Below are 24,456 nucleotides of genomic sequence, written 5' to 3' on the forward strand. Positions count from 1 at the left end.
CCTTTCCCGCTGCTTCCAAATTGACCCTTCAAGGTCTTTGTGCAAAAAATGAAATTGCATTTGTGTTCCATTAAAGGAAGCATGTGGTTTTAAGAAATTGTTGAGACTCCGAGACAGAAGTGAACACTATAAAGTAGTAAAAAAGGATGGCCTGTATTGTTACAAAGGACCACTTTGCACTTTGACTAAAATGCTGTCACTCTCTTTAAACTTTAAATAGAAATACATGTCAACGAGCAGATTATAGACACTTGAATGGCAAATCACTAAATTGTTACGTTGGGCTTCATTTGAATTATACAGCATAATAACTACTTATATTCACACAGCTAGAAGCCTGAGGAGAAAACATACAAGTGTGTATTTGGTGTGGATCAACGATGAATCTGTTCCACACTCGTTTCACTTAATGGTTAACTGCTGCTCTCTTAAAGGTAATTTCCATCTCTAGAGAATACAGATGTGTTTGCCAATTTTCTGAGAAAATTGTAGTGTGAACAGAAAGAAGGGTTCACCTTTATATTAAGTTTTTGATAAATGTATAGCATATTACAGAGATACTGTAGATTGTAATGGAAAAGTTAGATAAACTTTGACATCATCTAGTTCGCACAGCCATCCGGTGTTTCAACACTTTCTTTTCAATTTAAAGAGTTTATACAACTATGCAAGCACTACAGTAAGTTATCTAACTAGCTCATGAGCAAGCAACAACATCCCATTTAACCTCAGTTCAGTTTCAGTGCAAACTCAGGCAGAGCAGCCTCTTACTTGGTCTTTACCTGCTTTCAATCAATAAAACTGTGACAGGGACTCTGCATCTATTATAAATGTCATGAACCACACCCTAGTGAAATAAATAAGAACAAAATCAATGGCCGTTATATGTAATTTTATTTTACGTTATCAGTTTTATGCTAGGAAACTCACTCATCTTTTACTTCCCTTATTATAAGAATAGTTTACCAGCTAGTCAACTTGTTTGCGAACTTGTGTCGGCAACGCGGTATTTGGAGTTTGCTCAAGTCACCATATCATTTGTTTTTAAATCCATATTTACTACTAAGAATCGAAAAATAGTACGTTGTTCTGCCCTGACAGCAACAACTACACCAAAAGAGAAGTGTGTCCTGAATAAAACACCACAAAATGTCTGGTAAACTCCTCAATCTTGAGTAACAATATATATTTGCTGATGACCTCCTACTGCACTAAAAACACCAAAAAAAAGTGATCACAAATATTTAAACTATCACAACTTTCTGTACATACTATCCAATCAAACTAGCTTTCTTTACATAATGAATAGCCCCCCAAAAAATTCAACTCCTCTTTAAACTTAACATACACAATACCGAAACACAACAAAAAAATTTGGGTTACAGAAGAAGTTTGTTGGTTTTAACTAAAGCTTCTGTTTTTGAAAGACGGTATTATCCGGATGAATATTTAAGAGAAGCTCACTAAACAACATTATCTTCCACCTGCTCATTAGGAGGAACATTCTTGAAAGACACAACAGTTCTGAAGGAAAATGGGCTGGCAGATGCGTTTGTGTTCCTTTGACTGCATGCCGTGTCGTGGTATACACACACTAGACAGTTCACGATGGGAGCTGGGAAGTAAAGTCTGATCAAACACAGAAACTGTACATGACAGACATTTCTTTGCATTACCAAAAATAATTATATAGTCTATACCAAGATAATGAAAGCCTTTTTCTGTTACATTGTTGTTAAGTGAGTTGTCAGTATATTAATGTCAACAGAGAGACACAATTGGCAAAAGCAGAGCATTCATATATATTTGCGTGATTATATTCTGTTTTTTCCATAAATCCTGTTGTTGCTGTAATGACAATATTTCCCCAAAGACATCAATAACTTTTGACCTAATATAGTAGTCTGCAGACACTGTTTTGCTGTGCCATTGGCTACAACGTCCTAGAAATCTAGATCCAAAGAGTGAAAAAACCACAAGTGTAATTTGAGAGAACATTCCCACAAAATTAAATTAATTTATGCCACTTGGAATTTCTGACATAAAAAACACAAAACACCTTCTTGAAAAGGATGTCTAGATGAAATAATTAACAATAACCAGACCTGTCCCAGAAATTATGAAGCCTTGATAGAGAGACACAAAATAATTAAAGACCTGGAAACAAAGTCAGTGTGAGACAAAGAATCAAGTTTTGGATGTTTTCCCAAAACACTGGTTTTTGGGATTTGTCTCTGTTTTTGTCTGTTACAGGGTCAGGCTGGCCATCGGGTGCACAGAAAGTAATGTGATTAATTTCCAAATGTTACAAGATTATTTTCAGATGCAGTAACATTGATTTGTGTGGATGAATCCAGCTTCCAAGCCGAAGCAGCGGCAGTTACCCTGGCTGAGCAGCAAAAGATGTTCTTGATTTAAAGCAACAAAAAGCTGAGGAAAAATATCACAATTCTGTCCACACTGATTAATTGCCAAGAGCCCTTTGGGGTGTACAGGGCAAAAATACCCTATGTTGGTAAAGTACAAAACAACTTAACAATAAAAATTCCATCACACAAAAATGAAATGTAGTTTTTGCTCAAAACGGTCTTTTACATAACTGTACAGTAAATGAAACGTCAATGACTAGTTCACTTTTCTTTTTCTTTTTTTTTTTAAATGATAGAGTTTAATGGTGTTCAATCTGGTCAGAGGTTCATCTGTTCTTCTTATGTAATTCTGAACTAACACTGCATAGGTGTCAGATGTGCTCTGTAGATGCGCTCGCTGGAAAGTCTCAAAATCTCTTATCGAGGCTTCATAACAATGTATATATTAATGTATTTTGTATTAATGTATTATGCCTTTGTGCTTACCTGTGTGTGAAATCATTCTGGGGAATTTGTGTGCCCTGATCAGAGTTTAGAAGCAGTAGGCAAATGAGGAAAAACAAACCAGACCTGGCACAAACACATTTATGATATACAGCTATGTTGGGTTGGGTGTATGTTTATACACTGGTACAACTACATAACACCATCAGTAGAGTAACTTTTTTCACATATTATACCTTCATAAGCTATAATGGCAAGTTTTTTTTTTTTTTTTTTTTTTTTTTTATAAAACTTTTGAAATTAACAGGTTTAACAATGCAGTTGTAGTTTATGATAGCATTGTACTGTTTCTAATATTCTTTACCCCTAAATGGGGTGGGCAATTATTGGATATTAGAAACCACCTACCAATATAATACTGTGTAGAAACTGCAAACCACAACCTCAGTAATAAACACGTCTAGTTAAATTAACACTTTTCTGACAGTTAATCAAAACTAAAAAATACTATATACATAAAAGTAAACTTTTTTGCTGAGCTGTTGTATTGGGCTTCACTTGGTTTTAAAGTGGTACCTAATAAAGTGGCCACTGACTGTTTGTGCTGTGTTCATGATGATCAAAAGATGATTTGAGTCCTGTGTGGATAAAATGAGAGTAAGCGGGCAAGGAGCTTTCTTGATATTTTTGGTAACACTGCCAGACAGAAACATTATTAAGTTTTGTTTGATGGGTTTCAGAAAATATTGTGACATTATTCATATGTATTGCCAAATACACATAAGGGACAGATAATATTTATTTCGTTAAATTTGCCTCACATTAAATTTAATTTGACTAAATTGATCTTTATTATTTAAATATGAACCTTTATCAAATAAAACACTGTGAAATTACACAGCAAAAGACTGTAATTGACAACATGATGTGTTTTCATATGTATCTATTCAACCAAAATATTATCTAAATTATTATATGCAATGTAAAATAATTGCTGCTATAAATCAAACCAAAAACCACAGTATTGTAGTGTAGTTGAAGACATCAAGTTGCCTCACAAACTGTCATTAAATCTCTATAATGTTGAATAATGCAATATGTAAGCCTATTCTAACGACAATAATATAAAGTCATTTAGAAAGTGTTTAGTGGAAGCTGAGGAAATCGTATCCCCTGACAAAAGTGTTATTGATATGTTATAATGATGAGGAGCTACATGGATTAGTTACAGAATTGTAATCCCGATTAGTTGCATGAGCTGTCCAAATTACATTATTGTCTTACTTTGTCTCATTGAAATCCTTTCCCTTCTTAAAGGGAAACTTCAGCATTTTGTTTAACCTGAACTCTATTTTCCCATCATTGTAAATGACAAAGACATTTTTTTTTTTAAATCAGTACAAGATTGACCTTCAATTGGCAGTTGCAAAACGAGCCGCAATATAGTAATTGCTTGCAATCACTTCCCACCAGTGAACGTCCAATGAAACTGCTCGTTGATCCCACTGACGGCTCAGGTTTTAACGTAACTGTCTGACAACGTGATAGAAAGTATCCGTAACGTGAGAAATGTGATGAGAAAACAATAGAAATCTGGCTCTGAAAGCTTGCAAAAGGTGAGTTGTTGCACTAAGAAAACAGTGAAAATGAGAGTATGAGAGAGGAGTGCCAGGAACAGTTTGTTCTTTTCGGTGCAGACATCATCGCTTAGTGTTATTTAAAGAATAAACCAATAGAAAGAAAAACAATGGTTTGCGATTGTACGTTACTGAATTGTTCACGCAGCTTTCATAGATGACCTTTGTTGGACGGGGTTGAGCTGAAGTTGCGGCAGGTTGTGCTACAAATGGATTCAGTCCAGTACATATACTGCAACTTTCTGAATATCGGGTCTGCAGTGATCATTTTGACTACACTGAAAAACGTGTTGTTGTTTTTTTTGGCCTTGTAATCATTACCTCAATTGTTTGTTAAAATTCTACAACAAATTATTATTGAAGTGCTTTTTACTTCAAAATGTCACCTTATATTCAATCTGTTACTTGGTGTTTGTTTGTCGTTGTGTATCCTCATTTTCATAAATCAATTTAATTATTCACACAAGTTAATTTATAAATGTGGCTCTGCGGGGTTAATTTATGTGCTTCATTTTCTTTTTTACACTCTTGTTTGCTGGTTGGTTAAAGTCCGTGTTTCAGTAGTGGATATTTCACATCAGCATTAGCTTATCAGGTTAGCATGCTGGTTATCCAGTTGTCGTGCTGGCATACGTGCCTTCGGCTTTTACCTGCAGTCTGTGGCTCGGAGACACACGTTGAGCAAACATGAGCAATGTTTGTGGCCAGGCTTTTCAAAAGCCAAAATGCCTTACTTGACTTCTTTGCAGCATACTTTGCCGCTAATAAATATAATGGCTACATTATGTGGGTCCTTTTATTCAGATTAACAAATATCCGGCACACTGATATTTGCACGAGGGTTTCTGTCTAATATTTATCTGAAGTTGATTTGCTGTTTTGAATGAAAAACATGATCTTGGCATGTTGTACTTAGTGACATAAATATATATTTACTTATTTATGACGAGGATCTATTTCAAGATGATTCATTCCTCATTTTTGTATTTCAGACGCAGCTTCTTCCTGCTGAGATGGGTACCCCCGCAAAGCTTTGCATAATTTTGAGATGATGGCAGTCACATGTAAGCAGGGATTTTTTAAATTTTATTTTTTGACAGTTTTTCACATTGAGCTACATTGAAGTAACACAAGAAAAGGCATAACTAAAGCTTGTAATGACTTTTCCAAACTTCCTGTGGAAGCATCAGATGCTGAATCCTCAGTACCGGCTAATGTCCCTCATCTGGATCTTAAGAACCAGTCCTGTTTCCTCCTGGGATAAAAGTGGATCCTACAGTTACCTTTGGCCAGCTAAGTTTCAAATATCTACAGCCATCTACTACAGCTAAAACACCGACTGCTGATATGTATATGTCATACAACTCCACATAAAATAATTCAAGCTATCTCTTTTAGACATCATATGCACCACAGAGGACAAATGTCTATTTTGAAAATGTTTTTTAAGTCAGACTGGATATTTTAATGAAAGTTGTTAAATTTAGCATTGACAGCACTGGTTTTAACTTGACTGTATTTGTTGGACGACTGTGTTGGTTAAATCATAATAAAGGACCTCTTGTTAAAAGACATGTTTCCTCTTATATTTTTCAGAAGCCTGATATTGTGAAAATGTTATTGAGTGAAAAGTAACCTATGTTTAAAATGCAACACATCCATATTATAGTAACGTTGTAGAGTAGTGAGTGGATGAAATATTATGCAAATATCACTTAAGCTTGTAATTGTAGGTTGTAATTACATACAAAGGTAATCTGAGTGAAATTTACAAGCAAAGGGTGAGTAAATTTTATGTCTAAGGAAGATAATATCGAGTAAAATCTACTTAAATACTTTTGATTTTACAAATATCAATATTAAGTAAATTTTACTTGAGTATTACCTGAGTAAAAATGACAAAGGGTTTCTGTGTGGAAATTGTTACCAAGCTTTTTCTAAGTAAAAGTCACTCAAAAATGTTTTCAGTGCACGCTGACGACTAGCAGCCAAAGAAGAAAATAAATCGTATACCAAAGCTCTTCCTCCCAAAGAAAGCTGCTGCACACAGAGTGGATGTTCTTTGCTGAAGTTATTGTGTTGTTATTCTGTTTCAGGTCAGGGATCCTTTTTATAATGTTGTAGTCAATTATATTAAGAATCGGAGCCTGTCTGTGGCTCAGTACTAGACTGATTTCTCTTTCCCATCAGCCACTTACACCCAAAATTATGAGGGAATAGGGTCCAAGTAGAAACATAAAGTTTTACTGAAACAGTTGGTGAAGACAAAGACAGATTTAGGTATATTTTGAAAATCAAATAATTTATCCTTGCATCACTGTCCATACTTTTAATTATATTTTTCCAAAATCTGCCAGACCATAAAGCTACACACCAGAATTAAGTTTATATTGCATTTTTTTGTAATTTGTGTACAATAAATTACTAATCTCCTGCCGCTGGATGCAACATGACTCCCAATTAATGTCACTTAAGCTCCATTTTCAGGCATGTGACAACCCCTCAGCCTATCGACTGGAAGCAAATTTAGCGTTGATCTCTTTTCATTTGTATCCTTATTTTATTTTTTTTAGTTGCTCTGTAATTATTCATGTACTGTATTAGCTTAGCAGCCAATAACCTTATCTGTACCAATACGCATAACCATCTTTTTTATTTTTGTGGCCAATTTGTGCAGCATCCCCCGGGTACTTCAGGCTAAATTAAACTGCAGTATCGACCGTAACCTCCCCCACAAGCTAATCCATTGCTTTGGTTGTCTTTGCACTTTTGATTGGAACTACGACACACGGTTTTCAAATTTTCTTCCTTATTTAAACATTTCCGAATCTACATTTACATTACAAAGTACATGCTCCCATATGGTGAAGATGTTGCCATGCACAATTACCTCACTGTGTCCATAAGAACTCAAATAATGTCACGTGAAAGTCTGTGGTTTGCTAGCGTCTTATAGAGTATTGCTTGAGATCAAAGTTCAAGTAGCGGTACTTGCTTAAGGAAATTGGCTTTCACAATGTCCCTGCATTAAGAGCAATACATAACCATTATGTCACGTTCAGAGAGAGAGAAAAGCTGGTGAAGATGAGTGATGATTATTCAGCTACTCGCTTTGCCCAGTTAAGCAATGACAAGTAATTGTTTAAACAAATTGCAAAAGGACATATCTGAGGCACTCAGGGGTCATTTGCGTGATGTCAAATAATAAATAAAGACATAACTGGCTGACACACCACACATGTGAACCGGAGATTAAAAGGCCATATGGAGGGTAACAGGAACATCGCTGAGTGTGCTGTGATCTCTTCCACGGGTGACTGCGGCCATTTACAATACAGATGTTCAGACGTCACCATGTTACTCTGGGTTGAGCCGTGCTTTTCTGTAATACAACAACACGCAGTCTGCAGTGTGTTTCCATCACTTTACCTTGCAACTTGCATGGCTGTTTGTAAAGGATGGATCTGATTAAATCCTGGACAGTGTGTTTCTTTGTCATAAAATTTGATTGAGAGACCAAGAACAAGCAGTGCCTGCATACCCAAAGTCTGACATAAACATACATGGTGTAAAGCATCATTGTTGTTACATTATTATAATGTCCTATAGTCCTTTGGCTACATTATGATGAACACATGCACTATACTTTATTTTAAGTCAAAACCCCAAAACACCAACTCACTGCCGTAAATACTTACAAACACACCGACTATGTATTAATCTGCAGCTAAAAAAAATAATCCTTAATACCTTATTTACATGTTTTTAATGGTGATGTTGGTTGTTTTAGGAAATTATTTTGCCATTTTTTTTTATTTTAGTATACATTTATGAGATGTTATCAAATATTTACATTTCTATTTGGTGTGAATGTGCCACAGAAGAGCAGGGAAGGTGAGAAGCACTCAGATGCAGACATCACACAGAGCAGTTTGTGTTTTAGTCTTTGTTATCAATTAAATAAATATAGGATCTCATCAACCTTATTTATTAAATAGAAATCAGTTTTGATAACCCTAAAAGATCTTTGCAGTAAGAATCGCTTAATTAAACATTATTATGCTCTCCCTTCATCTGTTGACTTAATTTTTTTCTTTTTTTTTTTTTTCTGTTGCCAAGAATAACATCAACCCAGTCTGTAATATCGTCTGTTCTCTGAATCTACAAATAATTCACCCAGGAGCAATCCAGAGTTGCCTGTGCTCTCCTATATTTCCTCTTCTTCATTTTACATTCCCCACATGCGCTTATTCATCCCAGCTCCGGTGCTAATGCTTGTAATCCTCCTCGTCACACAGGGCTGGCAGTTACTCCATTAGCAGGGTTTCTCATGTTGATGTCAGGCAGGCCATTGGTTTGCAGGGGAATCTTGTTAGGGTCCTTATTGACATTGTGTTTCATTAAGTTGATTAATGACATCTATTGGGGCATGCTCCATAGTAATCAACATCTCTGCAGAGAAGGGCTGTCTGCAGTCAAAGATGGGACTCTCTGGGTTCCTTCTGCCCACACTTGACTGGCCTCTTTGTCTTCTGTTTGCTTCCTGCAGGCCACACTCAGAAAGAATCTTATATTCATAAGTACCAAAGTACTAAGCAGTAGGAGACCATGAAGTAGACCCAGGATGACCGTTATGAACTTTTTACTTCAGAAACTGTGTGTGTTGCATAAAAGAGGTTATGTTAAAGAAATAAAGCATTTTGTGTCTACATCAAGCGGGAATGTGTCATTTAAGATGCTCCTTCCAAATTATATGGAAAAATAACAACATACTTTGAGGCTTATGGCCTCATAGTCCTGCTTCTGCTTTAATTTCTTCACTAACTGAATGTAAGATGCTCATCGGCAGAAAAAAGTCCTCTATTAGTCTGCAGTACTGAAAAAAGGTCAAGAAAAATAGTTTAAAACAAAACATATAATCCAAGTCACACATAATAAATTGTCAATGGGATGTGTTCTGGGTGAACATTTGAGACAATAGACATGATTCCTGAAGTGATTTATTGTCTCGTCTGTCTGTCCTACATCTGTTTTTTTATCTATCCTTTATTTTAAGGGGGGGGGACATCCTGGGTGAGCAGGAGATGAGAAACTGTTCCCACAAAGAGAAACACTGAAGGCCACCGATTCCCAGCATGAGGCCCTTTTTTGCAAGGAAAGAGAGATACAAAAGCAAAGATGAAAAAACACCACCTGGAATTCATATTTACCTTTCATCATATGTTTTTTTTTTTTCACATTGTACTCAGTTATATTTGCTTGTTCTCTTATGGGAGAGAGGGGGAAGCTGTGGCAGCAGGTGGCTCCGGGGCTGCCGGGGCTGCTGCTGTGGGAGCTGACTCAGATGATTTCCCTTTTCAGGTAATTTTCTTAGTAGATTCAGCTCAAAACAATGCTATGTGGCAATGTAAGAGGACAAGTGCAGCAGTGAATTAACATTGTATTTACAATATAATATAGTGGCAAAATATTTCCGCAGTCACAAGGACTTGCTCATTAAAACTGTTGGAGCACACTATAGAAAAAATAATTCAAATTAAGAACTCAAACTGAATGCTAATCACGAGGCAAAAAAACCTGACAGCTAATATCTCAGTTTTCTGAGGCAGAGTTTTTACATTTGACTTGATAAGTGTTGATTGAAGTGACATTTATCCACTCAGACAACCTTGGATGACAACATATACAAAAATAGACTGACAAACACAATTCTATTTCATAGAAATACTTACGTTACCTCGGGAAGAATTAGTAACACAAAAAGCAAATGTTGAATGACAAATAGTATAAAAATAACACATAATACTTGTCTATTCTAACTACAGAGAAAAGCAATCCAAAACACCAATAACATAAAAGGTGCTGCCAATAATGACTATTTTTATTATGTCAGTATTTACTTTATTTTCAAATAATTGGCAATTTTCACGTTTGCTCTTTTAATTAACTTTTGGTCTGAACACAGTAAAAAAAAAAAAAAAAAAAAAAGGTCCATTACGTTTCCCTTAAACTTAATTCAATGCCATCAAATTGCTCGTTTTTTCTGACTAACACTCCAAAACCAAATATTCTGTTTTTTTGCACATACAAACCCCCAAAAAAGCAAAAACTCCTAACAATAATAATGAAACGTTCTATGAATTTTGACTTTTAAAAAAACACTAGAATCCTTAATCAGGTTTCTAGGAAGAGATGGTTAATACAATGTGTCATTCATGTTTCTTTAAAAGTGTCGTTATCTGCAGTCTGTTCTGATTAAATTCCTGACTGAAATGACTAAAATGCCGTTGGGACTTGGACTGTGTTCAGACATCGCTCCTTATGTCTATCAGTTATGTACATGTACTTCTGTTTGTGTATTCAGAGAGCAAAAGGGAATTGGACTAAAATGTATTAAAAGCAATATATATTCCTCATGGATTTACCCGTCACAGTTCGGTCTTCCAACATGTCCAAACCTTGAACAGAAACACATCGTCATATGGAGGAACATCCAGGTGTGTTATATGGTGTCTCGAATGGCACTGAATATGGCATCTACGAAGACCTTGAAACCTTATTTGTGACATAACTGCACCACTACTTGGTTAATATATTCTACTGAGAGCGGATCGCAGTGTAGACTCACAATTTGCAGAAACATGCATTCCCGATCGTCCAGCTTTGATAAAATCCCTTTAATGTTTTACACAGGAAAACTTATTTCCACCCCTCAGCTGTCCCTGACTTGGGCCTATAAACGATTAAAGGTTAACAGAGTGACAGACATAATTAATGGGCAACCACAGCCAACGTAGTCCCATTTTGTCCGGAGCAACTTAAAGTCCAATCCTTTTAATTGCACTTGGACTTAGTCAACCACAACAGTCAAGTACCTTGGGAACTCCTTCAGTAAGGTAGTAATTTGTAGAAAGGGACTTAGCACAAAGGGAAGAGGGTCCAAACACCTCCAAACAATCTGAGAGAAACTGTTTCAACAGTACAACCTTTTTTCTGCTATATTTGATTTTCTAGGAAGAGTAAAGTCGAATCTCTTGAGGTTCGTCATGGGGTTACGAGGATCAGCAATTGATACATAAAGTCACAACCATCAATAATCCTTATTAACTATAAATACATACTAATTTCATGGGTTACCAATAGGCAAGTGTGTTCAAAATGTGAATATTTTTGAATGCCTTATGTACTATTTAGAGCAATTTTTTTAACACAACATAAAATCTCAAAGCAAATTTAGAAACGTAGGCCTATAATATACTATCTCAGTTTTCATTGCAGCAAAAAATTGCTTACAATTCCAGCAGATATAAAATAACATGAGCATCACTCTAGCGTTGGTTTGGTCTCCATCCACCTCTCAGAAAACTGCTAGATGCTCAACTTTCCGCATCAATACAGCAGTTTCATTTGGCTATATTCTGTTTCTGGTCATCTTCGCTTTGTTTGTTTGAGCCTGTTTGGAAATGTCTGCTCGCAGGTTTATATATAGTCGGGTCGGTTGATGAGACCCTTGGACCTCAAACACAGCTGCCTATATTCAAGCCAGAGAGACACTAACACACTGCTACACTCGCACATACAGAAAATCTAAATTTCTCAGACAGGCTTCACTCCTACTTTGCCTGTGTAACCGTGATGTGAAGTGCAAGGTCAGACTTATTATAGTAACTACATAATTGTGGTTTTGGCTGTGATCACTAAAGGTATTCTTATGGTTTGTGACTTCTTGTATTTTTTTAAGGTGCCATTTAGGTTGTTTTCAAGATTTAATGTTTTACTTTATTGGATTAGAAATTTAATTAATGAGTTGATAATTACATTTCTGTTTAATTCTGTTGTGGTGTATTTTATGTATTCTGTCTTATGCTGTTTCTTGGTTTCTAAGTTACTGTGAGAATTTGTATTGCCTGTTTTAATAGATCAAATTTAAAAGTATATAGCAAGACTGTGGTATCACATCTGAAGTTGTTTTTTTCCTCAAGTAAATTCAGTAAATAGGCTGAACCCATAAACAAGTCTATGTGTGAGTGAAACACAAGGCTGTTATTGTTACATTTAAAATGAGAGTTACATTTGTGACGATGTTTTTATGAATTCTGGATGATGATCAGGTGTTGTTGCATATCAGCACATGGAAACTGAAAACAGCTAAACCATGCTCAGATAGTGGAGGAGATAAGATGATCGCAGGAGTAACGATCTGACCGCGCCGTGAAAGCAGTGGGAGTATCAAAGGTCGTGAATGGGGGTGAAGGGCTGGATGCATTTTTTAAATCTGTGAGGAGGCATTTTCGAGCTAAAAGTTGAGTCAAGTTATCTATATAGTTAAAGAACTACTTGCAACACCTTTATATACTAATTCTATAGAAGGATTTTTGTGAGTTTTAAAGTTATTGACTTCATTAACAAACGTCGAGCTAAAACAGACAGACATCCTGTGTAGCTGTCTGCATGTCCTGAGATCAAATCTAACCTCACTAATTGATTTTTACTTGCGCGTCTCTGAGCGTCAGCTTTCCAGCGAGTACCCATGGATGATATCTTCCCACTCGTGGTGCTAGACAGGCAGTTAATGATATACGAAGCCAAGTGTACTCACCGTCCTCCCGAGATTTCTGAATGAAAGCGTCGACGCCGCTCTCGCCGTAGTTCCCCTCCGAGGCCACGGTGGAAACGTAATTCCAGCGCATGGCCTTGACGATGTCCACCATGGCCTGGGCCTGGTAGGTGTCTGGAGGCACCACACGGGAGAAGAAGTCGTAGCGGGTGTTGTCGCTGAGCTCCGGAGCTGTGGAGGCGTAGCTCACCTGCGGTATCTGCACACAATGAAATATTGATAACATTATAAGCTTAAAGTTGCTTCCAGTAAAAGTTGCTGTGGGTACGGAAGAACCCAGGAACAATGCCTTGCAGATAATATTTTTTATTGCACCTTTCAACAACAGGGCAATTCAAAGTGCTTTACGTAATACATAGAAGACATGAGGACAAGATACAAAGAAAGCTCTATGAACAGACACATAAATAGGATTTAAAAGAGAACAATAAAATAGAAAACAAGAATAGTACAATTAAGTAAGACATATTAAACAGGAACATTTTAATTAAGCCACAGTGCAGCTCAAGATATGAATAAATACTCCCAAATGTAATTTAATAAAATGCCCTCAAGTATTTTACAAGTTTTTTCCACATATGCAGTACATGAACCCTGAATGCTGTTCCTCCATCTTTAGCTTTGACTGAGAAACAGTAAGCGGACCTGCAGCAGACCATAAATGTCTTTAGGCCCGAAACCCTTCAAGTGCTTTGTGGACCGACAGGACAATTTTAAAGTCAGTTGTCTGACAAACAGGAAGTCAGTGCAAAGATGTGAGAAGTGGAGTTGTAAATCTTGTGTTGCCTTTTGAATGAGTTTTTAGAGAAAGCTGTAAAGAAATGAATCGAATGAAGATAAACGATTTTTATCTGGATATATGGTTAAGATGATACTATGATGATTTTGTATTTGTCTTAATATGGCTAATACGATTTAGGTCTCAGTCCACAACTACACCAAGATTTCTAGCTAAAACAAAAAAAAAAATCAACATTACTGACTGAAGCTGGGCAGTGACTTGAAGTTGTTGTTATTTGGCTCCAAAAAGAAACATTTCCGCTTAATTGTTGACAAGAAAACAAATGTATGACAAGCAGAAATTATAAGAAGATTTTCTGGGAGCAGTCTGATCCAACAGGCTTTCTTTTGAGACTAAAAGTCAGCGATATCGTGAACCTCTGCCGAGCCTTTGATAATATGTTACAGCAGGTTGGCCAGTTCCAACAGCAGATGTTGAGCACATCACTCACATAAGCAGGAGTCACTACCTTTAACATAAACAAGCCCCAATGACATAAAAAATCTTCGCAATGTATATTTTGTGCAGTACAGAATGGTTTTGCTTGGCTGTCGCTCATTTATTTTATAAAAATGTTGAATAACTTTCACATTTTCCACTTCAACCTTGTTACAAAAGGTTTATATAGACACAACATATTGGACTGTGTCAGGTTTCTCTTGCTCCCACTGCCTCAAAGATGTTACTAAGGCTGGCACTGAGGAAAGAAAAACATTACATAAGAAATAGCAAATAGGTCAGCAAAAGCACAAGGACTTTCTTGAGTGACCATTTCATTCTATGAGATCTTCTCAAGGTTGTTGTCGTGTTTCTCAACACAGGAGATGTTTTCATGGATTGTGCCACGTCGTGTTTTTGTAACAGCTAAGCTTTGTTCGCGTAAATGACATTTTTCATCCACATGGCACACAGTGAACAAAACAGGCAGGTGGCAGGGGTATTTCCTGGTAATCATACACAGAGTGCCTTTTTGATGAGGCGCTGTCATCATGTTTTTTGGTGTCTGTGAACAAAAAAAAATGTGAAACATGATCCAAAGAGACCCTTTTTTTCCCTCTAGATGCCTCTTTGCAACATGTAGCATTTCATTATCACAGAGGACACACACACAGACACAGACAGATAACCTTTGATATTAAAGATCTAACTTAAACGAAATGTCCTCCCACCAAGACGAACACCACTGTGGCCTTCTTCCTTTATTTGGAGAAAAGTATTCTGTAAAAGCATTTATCTTTACTTGCCATCGGCCAGAAATTCTCTACGACAGTAAATACAAAGAAATAATACTAATTATAAAAAAATAAAAAATAAAAAAAGGTAGCTAGTTTGAGGGGATCTAATAAATAATCAGTGAGACTAATGAGACTAGTGTGCAGAAACCAGTCGTTTTCTAAGTATCTTGGCTGTTAAATGCTATACTGTCAGCTGCTGTGGGAGGCTTTCAGGAATGTTAAGGCACCAGTGAAATTACCAAAGTGGTTCAAGCTGACTGACAGGAGTCAGTAATGTTGAAGTCAGCCGTTGTGTGCAAATGCCTTAGTGTTTTAGTACCAGACTTTACTAGGGAGAGGTATTTCAGGCAAAAATACTATCTAATATTGCTGAATTGTCCAACTATTATTCCAAACCCCCCCCTCGCTTATCACTGCACATCCACACTCACACACACACACAGAGAGAGAGAGAGAGCGAGAGACCCACTCCCCATAAACTAAGGCTGAACAAATGGCATCGCAGTGCAAAAACCTTAAGCTTAGACAAAGCTGATTAGAAGCATGTCTACAGCTGTCATGTTTGAGATGAAGGTGGTTGTTTGTTCTGCATGTTTAACCTCAAACTTACGTCATCTGGTGACAAAGGTAGATATTGATTTTTGATCCGTGGATGCACCACCTGCCCGGTGCTTCGCTCTAAAATGACTGTCAATCACTAGACTTATGAAAATTCAAGCTTTAACTGGCAGAGTTTGCACTGCACCTCATCTTCATTTGTTTTCTGTAGGGCTTCTTCTGGTTTGTTAACTGCTGCTGTGAAGCCTCGAGTTTGGCATTTTGGCCCTCACCAATAGTCATATACAGACTATGGTTTTATTGGACACTGGAGCAACATCTTCTTCTTCTCCTCCTTCTGTTGTGTAATGGCGGTTGGCAAACAGCTATTAGATGCATTACCACCAACTTCCATGTGGTCCTAACAGAACAACCAGGCATTCATAAAAACAAAGGAAAGAAGGATAACACAATATTAACTACTTGGAAATCCTGACCTCTCCCTATTTACAGGTGTTAGAGAATAATAGAGACAAAGGAATAATTAAGGGTATATATTCAGTCAAAAATGTAACTTGATTGGGTAAAAATTGGAAGAGCTACGAAATTGGTACTTTGTCTACTTTTTAGTGTTTTATTCTCCATCCTGTTTTAATTCTAAACACATTACACTGTTTAAATTAAATGCTCTTTAGTTTCCGTTTTATTTCTTTCATTTTGTATTTTTTGATGTCAATGTTTCAGGTCAGACTAAATGTGTCGATGTTTTCTGATTCCACACTACATACTAAAAAAGTGACCATATAAGTGTGCTGAGAACATGACTGGACACACATGAAGGATTATTTAGGCAAACACTACAGCTCGCTACAATTTAAAGTGCCGTGTTAAGCAGTCTGAATATTTTTTTTATGAATAAGAGATTTACATTTAGGATTTTTAATAAATAATAATAAAAAAAAAATATGAAAACATGTTTTCGCTTGTCATTACGGGTTATTAACTATAATTGATTGATGAGAAAAAACCGTCAGTTTTATCCAATAAAAATCAAATCTACAACACTATAAAGTAGGAAAAAAGTGAAGGGATCTGAATACTTTCTTTCGTGACTGTTTCCATAGGCTGTTTTATCATAAAATAAAACCCAAGCAAACGTTTTTAGTATGTGAAGCTCATTTGATACGGAGTCTGAGGTGAAGAGGGTTGGTGTCTTTTGAGCTTCCACTACAAACAAGAAAAAAACAAAAAACAAAACATGCTGTCCCTCTTTTAGGTACATGGGTTTGTTCGTGGTATTTGCAGTCCCATGTACATCTGCCTTATCCATGCTTCCCAAGCTACCGTAGCTTGGTATGAAATGTATTCATGAAGACAGGTTAGAGGTCGGAGTCGCTGAGATACTTCCCTTTAGTACCTGCACCTTAACGTAATTCCCTGAGAAAGCCGCAGCATGGAAAAACATGAAATAATAGTGGGGAATATATAATAATGTAGCAGTGTGTATTCATGGCTGGAATGTTTAAAAGCTCCCCTAACCAACCATAACAATACTAATAGAGGTTACTTAGGGCAGAAAAGACAGACAACTGTTCTGTGGTTTAAAGGCTCTTTGAGAAATGCTATTACTGTTAGTTTTTCTCTTTTTTTTAACTTCAACTATTTTTCTATTGAACAGTGCGTGGTGGCATTTCTAATAAGTTCTACAGGCATTTCTGTAAGTGCTTTAAATACTAAATATAAAAACACTTTGTTCATTGAAATTAACTCGGCACGATAGGCCTGTGTCCCTGTAATTTGAAGTTATTGTGTTGTTATGTTATTGTAATTTCAGTAATGCGTCTACAAATTAAAGACTCGATTCATTTGCCAGATGTGTTGCTCTCCGCATCATCCTGCTTGCTATTACATGTTCCCTCCCACATTAGATCCCACACAGAGACAAACAGACATGGATGGACAAACGAGTAAAACTACAAGCCCTGCAAAATAGCCACATGGGTCTGCAATGCATCAAATTATATCGACAGACCCCATCCGAGGTGGCCTGCTGAATATGGGATAACTCATAAGTATGCACAGCATGATGCATATATTAAGGTCTGAAGCATCTCATTATTCACCTTTCATCTGAAATAAACATTTGGACATTGTTTGAAGGAGATCTCTCCACAGAGAATGAATTACAGGTGGACAATAATGTTCCTGTGCCTGGCATGTGATTGTCTCCGCTATGACACCAAACATGTTCTCTGCTGAGAACCCAGCAGGGTGTAAGGCTGTTTAATTGATGAGACAGTCAACAGGTACATTCTGGGGCCAAAAATAGTGTATTTCTATCACACCCCGCCACTCTGACAATCTCCAAGTTACAGGCAGGTATACAAGTTGCTTTACGCAGACAAAAATGCGTAAATTATTCATCTTGAATAGAATATTTGATGGCCTCACGAATCAACTTCGGTTTGCGCTCTTAGAATTTAGCACCTCAGCTTGTAGATGCAGTGTGGACAAGTACATCTCAATGTGATCTAGCTTTATTGTAATGCATTTCAGTGTGATGCTCGTCAATGTGACACATGGTATTATAACTATAAAAAAAAAAAAAGAAAAAAAAAAAAAAAAAGGCTCTTCCTGCAGCACCTGTTTGTGGTTCTTATTGAGTTGCCTGTCTCTTCCTAAAATTGCCTCTAAAACAAATAACACATCACATTATCAATTTTATTAATCTGTGTGGAGATGCTATAGATTTTAGCTGTACAGTTTTGTACCTCATTGCGTTCTGGATCATCTTCACTCTCGAATCCCCACTTTTCAATTTAAGTTGTATTGATGAAGTCAGTTGGTAGTAACATTTTCAAACATCCGAAGATCATCTGAGGTCCTGATGGTTCTCCTAAGCATCATTTAAGCCTTTTTAGGCGCCACATTTATCTCAACAGCTCGCTTTGTTGAGCATCCTGTTGCGATGAGGAGCAACTTAATGATGATAATGTTTGGGAGCTAAGGTGTAGGTGCAGTGTTTTTCTGTACAAATGATGCTGGCATGCAAAATAGCTGACTATATTTGCATCTGTAATTCAGACACCTGACAGATCCTCGCAACCTGCAGTGCAGTCCAAACGGAGAACATATGCTTCAATCAAGCCGCATATGGAAAACATGGATGGGTAAACATAGTTTATCCGTAGTACTTGGCAATCTCATTTCACCATTGACGAATGTAGACTTTCAACACAGCGCGAGCTCATTTTTAATGATTCAGCTATATAACAACAACATTATAAAACACCACAAAAACAGGATATCGCAATTTAATTAGTTGAAAAAAAAACTTACAACACAAAGTCAATCCTGTATATTGTTCAAAAACACATCAAAAGAAATGTGATATTTATGTAATTAAGTGGAAATGATTAATCTATGGACTGATTAGTCAATCAACAGAAAATGAAAAGGCAATATTTGATCACCACTTTAATGAAGTTTTTGGTCTGGGCACGCACACGCGCGCACACACACACACACACACACACACACAGGTGAGGTAATACACAGTCCTGACAAAGGTTTGACACAGTTGCACAAATTCACAGGTGTTCAGCATCTGTGTAACAAAAGGCAGGGAAGAGGAGGAGCACTAGTGAAGAGACCTGGGTGTAATCAAAGGGAGTATTCAAACTTATAGAAATCAGCTTTGCAAATGTTTTGTAAGCAACATTTGTGGAAGGAAATGCATGCATTATGTTTGTTAGTCTTAAAGGAGACACACAATGCATTTTGGGTAATAACACTGACTAACGTGGTGACTTAATTTGATTTAGTTAAAAAAAAATCTGCGACACAATCAAACATCTTTTTTCAAACACAAATTTCAAAGTTTCCAAACAAGGGCTCTACGAAGTTTAGATGTTTTTGTTTTGTTTTGTTTTGCACTATTTCCTGAGATTTTATTGTCAAAGTTTTTTGGGAAATGTTTTTTTTCTTCAGTCAAACCATTTGCTTAGCATTGGCTAAGACACATTGTGTACTTATCAAGACTGAGTTTTGGGAATCACATTGCTTTAAAAAATAACAACAAAATTTTGTCTCCAGGAAATTGTGATCTTGCGATCACATTATTCAATCAATCTCTGTCAAATTTGAGGGATCTTGCAATATTGCACAATTCCTGCAATTTTTCTGCAGAAAGGTACTCGGTAGAAACACTGTTGAGAAAAGCCTTTCTAAACATAACTGGATTTATTTACAAAAATAACTCTTCATTTACCCCCCAAAAAAGGGACGTGACGTGGAATCCTAAGTGACTTCACTTTGTTTTTGTGCATATGTGCTATGTGTTGAATTAATTTATAAGCATTTGAAGCCCTTATTTTTTTACAGAAGATTCAGCTTTTGTCTCATATATCAGCCATAGATAGCCTATTTTGTAAAGCTACAACACTTCAATCCATTTTTTTTTTTACTTTTACTCCAAAGGTTTAAAGTTCAAAGTTCCAAAACAAAAGGTTAGAAATTAAATATTTTTGTAATCTGCAATATGCTTATGATAGGAAATGTAAAAAAAAATTAAGACTTTTTTCTAATTCACACATTTTTACAGTAAAACCAAAAAAAAAGCGCTTATACCCCTGAAAATTCCATCACAATTTTTTAACAATGCCAAAATCGATCGCTACAATCATTAAAAAAAAAAAAAAAAAAAAAAAAAAAAAAAATCCTGACAGCATTGAAAACTGTCACAAAATGAAAAGTTGCTACGAGGCGTCCTCATCAGAATATCTGACATTTTTAACACATTAATATAAACACTTTTGGGGAAGCATGTTTTAAGTTGCGTGACTTACCAACATCTTCAACATGTAGCAGCTCCGCCTGCTGTTTTCAGACAGTGTAAATATAAAAACAAAGAGTCATGATAATCCCACACCAAAACATCTGGCAGGCTCCAAAGTCTGAAAGTTCCTAGGTTGGCTTTCGTGCTCCATGACCAGTGGGCTTCGGCATTGTTTACCTCTGCGTTAGAAAAAGCAAAGCTCGCAGAGTAAAATGCTCCACACTCTCGCACAGCAGGAGCTTTGTGTTGGCTGCGGTACAGCAAAGGCTGCATTGTACCTCAGTGTCAGCGAGTAAAATGGCAGTGTGTTCACTATATTCAGGCAGGGATATTGCCGGCAGCTTTTTTGCTTCAGCTTCATGCAGATTAAATGTAATACAATTACAAAATCTAATTTAAGTTTTTTTTTTTTTTAACCACATTGTAAAATGGCCACTTATTATGGGACTAAAATATGCAACGAAAACCACATCTACAATATTTTGATTTCATGCATGCAAAACATCTGCACATACCCAGAAAATATTATAATTATTCTATTCACATAGCCTCTTAATTCAATTCAGACAGAAAAGAAATGTGGACCTGGACAGCGGCTGCAAACATAGAGAGGAGTCAGTTAAGTTTTGAGTCGAGGGATGTGGATGAAGTCTTTGAGTCAAACACTCCACTTCAGTATCCAGGCTTTCTCCTTAATTGCTATCAGCTGCTGTTGACACCGAGGGGAGATTAAAGTTTCACTTTGTTACTGTCAGGGTAAGTGGAGCAGCAAATAGCTGAGCCTCCTGAATAGAAAACCAATTCCTGCATAATGATATAACAAAACAGATTTTCACTGCTGCTGTGGGAATGAACAACAACGTAGCACTAAACACAATGGAGACAATTGGCTATGATTGAGACTGATGCATTATTATATACAGGGCTAGTATATTAGAGGAAATTAATTCATCATCTCAATTATTTCCTTAGACTTCCATAATAGTGCCGCTTCATTTCTTCTGTCTGTGTGTTTATTTTAATACGCAGTATTATTATAATGGTCTTAATTGAGCTTAAATGATAAACTGTGAGTCCGGATAATGCTGCCTAATTTCAGTGCAGTCTGATACAGTCGTGCCGTGTGGCCATACTGTCCACTATCAAATGTCCAGCCCCGAGAGACTGATGATAAAAACTCTGAGCATGCTTTAGACCTTTTCATAATATTTCCATCTCTCAAATTTGACCTTTAATATTTTGACATTCGACTGAATCGAGAGAAGGCGAAGCCAATAACATTGAGCTTATCCTGCTTTGTCTTCCACGGAGACTGACATCACCATGCTTCAATCATGCAGATCACTCCGGGGAGCCAAAGTCTCTCCAGTGTCTGCTTCAACTCCACTTACGTGATGGTAACTCTTCAAAAAGGATTTGTGAACTGAACTGAACCTGCTGGTGATGTAATCGTTAAGGATGAGACAGTTGCCTGAAGATGTTTGTCCTTAAACCAGTTTTTTTTTCCAGGTTTGAGGACAAGCATCTTTAGGCAACTGTCTCAAACATCTCTCTTCCAGTGGAAAAAAAAATCGATTTTCCAGTGATGTCAGACATACTGTAAAACTGGATTCATTTAATAAATATTTCCCAGCAAGAATTTACACCAAACTGAAAGTAATCCAGGCAAAATTATATAAATCAGACTCGACAAATTATTGTAAATTTCTTCAAATGATCATTTTAAAAGATTTATGCCTGCAAAGAAGAAAACAAATCTTATTTGTGGATGTTCAAAGTCAAAAAATATTCAAATGCAAAATGTGAATCTGAGAATCACAAATGAGTAACCCAGATAGTTGAAATGCTAGCTGGCACACTGAGGGTGTGTGGGTGTCTCAATGTGCATGATTGTGCATAGATGTCAGGTTTCTATTGAAAGACTTTCCAGATATTGATTTTTTTTTTTTTTGTACTGTGCTTCTGCTTTGCATGCTCAGATTAGTGCTACAAGTTGTCATGGCTTTGAAGTTGTCTGGAATTGATGAGATGAATGTCCTTACCTTACTAAGCAGATCACTTGGTTTGACCTGAGCTCGTATTACAAATAGTAAAGACAACAGAAGTAATGTGGCTCAGTTTAGCCTGCACAATGAAAATAGTGGGTGATTTCTAACCTGCTTTTTGTTATTGAAAAACATCTCAAAGGAAAATCTGCTGTGTGCTGCCAGAAAAACTGAACTTGGTGAACTTTTAGAACCCCTTAATATCCCTTAATAAGCTGTTTAAATTTTCCAGCTGAAGAAGGAGGAAGTCAATTAACCTTCACAATAATGACGATTACGTAAAGTTGTCCCGGTGCAGGAACATTTATGTCGTGTTTATTGTGTCCTGTAAGTGATGTGCTGTTGTGTTGTTTGTGTTTATGGCAGTGAGTGATAATACAGTGTTCCAGCATCACATACAGTATACTTCAGCTTAAAATGTGTCCTGTTAAGAGCAACTAAATACTGCGACTGGTTTTATGTACTTGTAAATAATTTAGTACACTACACATTTAAAAAAATATTTGTGATTGTAATCAAAGACTTTTGTGCATGCATAACAACAGAGTAAGCTACAGTTATGGATTTACAGTACAATCAGTAGGATATTCAAATGAAGTCTGTTTTCCTTTCCAGTCAATCTGGACAAACATGTTTTGTCTTCACTTGGAAGTGTTTTGAAATGGTTACAGTGAGGATGCCATATATGATCCTTTCATGGTGAGCATATGGTATTCCACTGTCTTCAAAACAGCTACTTATGTCTAAAAGAGACTCAAATTATTTTTCTTCAAGCGCGACATTGGGCCAGCAAGAATGTTGCATAATATGAATAATCGGTTTGATTGTACAAGTACTGTCACATTTCGAATATAATAGAAAATGCCCATTGCACATTACATGAACCCAATTTTTTATTCAAAAATTTACTATTTAGTGAAATGAGCAGTAGCACACCTATCTACCATCTTATAGTTTCTACAGCCCTGTACCCATTGGAATTACATTCCTTTTTCATACAGAGGATTCTGCATCTCATGTTTTATGTTCAATAACAACGTATAAATAGTGTGCTACACTGTAGTGAGTATGGAGATCAGGAAAGGTTTGACAGGGATGTACTTCCAATCTCACACCCGTAATTAATTTCCATGCCTTTTATTTTCTGTAACTGCAGTCTTTCATCATGTTATTTCATGCAATTCAGGATTTTTCAGATTTGTATTCCAATATCAAAGAGATGAGGTCAACTGGCACATGTCAAAACGGCCTCACGGTTATTTTCTATGTACAACCCCCATACGACGTGTGTGGACATGCCACCCCGCAACACTTCACACCACTGTGCTGCATTGCTGTGTCTCTCTTTTTAAAGAGAGCAGAGTTTGTGAATGTCACTTCTCCTTTTGCTGTTGCAGTCTTACAACCTGCAGTGTAACATGATTGTGACACATACGTGACAAATTACAAATGAGTCATTGAACAAACAAATTAGCATTTCCCAGCATGCCTTTTTTTTTTGTAACTTTAGAAAATACATTTTGAAGTAATGACTAGAAATAATATTTTTCAATAAAACCTGCAGTTTTGCATTTCAATAAAGACTGAAATAATATTATAAAAATGAAATACTAAAGCTAGCTAACTCCAAACCACAAATTCAGAAGGGGGTAAGGTGGTATATAAATCTATTACAATTAGGAAACATCTTTGAAAACGTGATATGTTTACAGTGAAGGCTGATTATCATTATCATGTCATGTCCTGTTGTACTTCTCTACTTATAATGATAGACAAACAAGAAATATATTCATTTCCTGATAATTAGTTCCTCCATTTGGAGTATGACATTCAGGAATAGTACTTTTGACCCTCGCTTAATCACAGTCTAACACCTAGCAACTTCCAAAAATAAATAAAAAAGCTTCCAAATCAATACTGATATAGACAACAATAATGCAGAGTCAGGAGGTAC

General features: G+C 36.5%; 1 protein-coding gene across 4 annotated transcripts in view; it reads right to left on the reverse strand.

Annotated features, from left to right (window-relative positions):
- The window catches only part of LOC138197873 (metabotropic glutamate receptor 4-like), a 174,148-nt gene that overhangs the window by 62,040 nt on the left and 87,652 nt on the right, over positions 1–24,456 (reverse strand). For all 4 annotated transcript variants that reach the window (XM_069148903.1, XM_069148894.1, XM_069148886.1 and 1 more), the window contains one exon: positions 13,050–13,266. In XM_069148903.1, coding sequence (XP_069005004.1) covers positions 13,050–13,266 — 217 coding nt within the window. The remainder of the gene's footprint in view (positions 1–13,049; positions 13,267–24,456) is intronic.

This window comes from Embiotoca jacksoni, unplaced genomic scaffold, assembly GCF_022577435.1.
Source record: "Embiotoca jacksoni isolate LCO1_2020_lvr unplaced genomic scaffold, fEmbJac1.0.p SCAF_1, whole genome shotgun sequence".
In the NCBI taxonomy this organism is placed as follows: Eukaryota; Metazoa; Chordata; class Actinopteri; family Embiotocidae; genus Embiotoca; species Embiotoca jacksoni.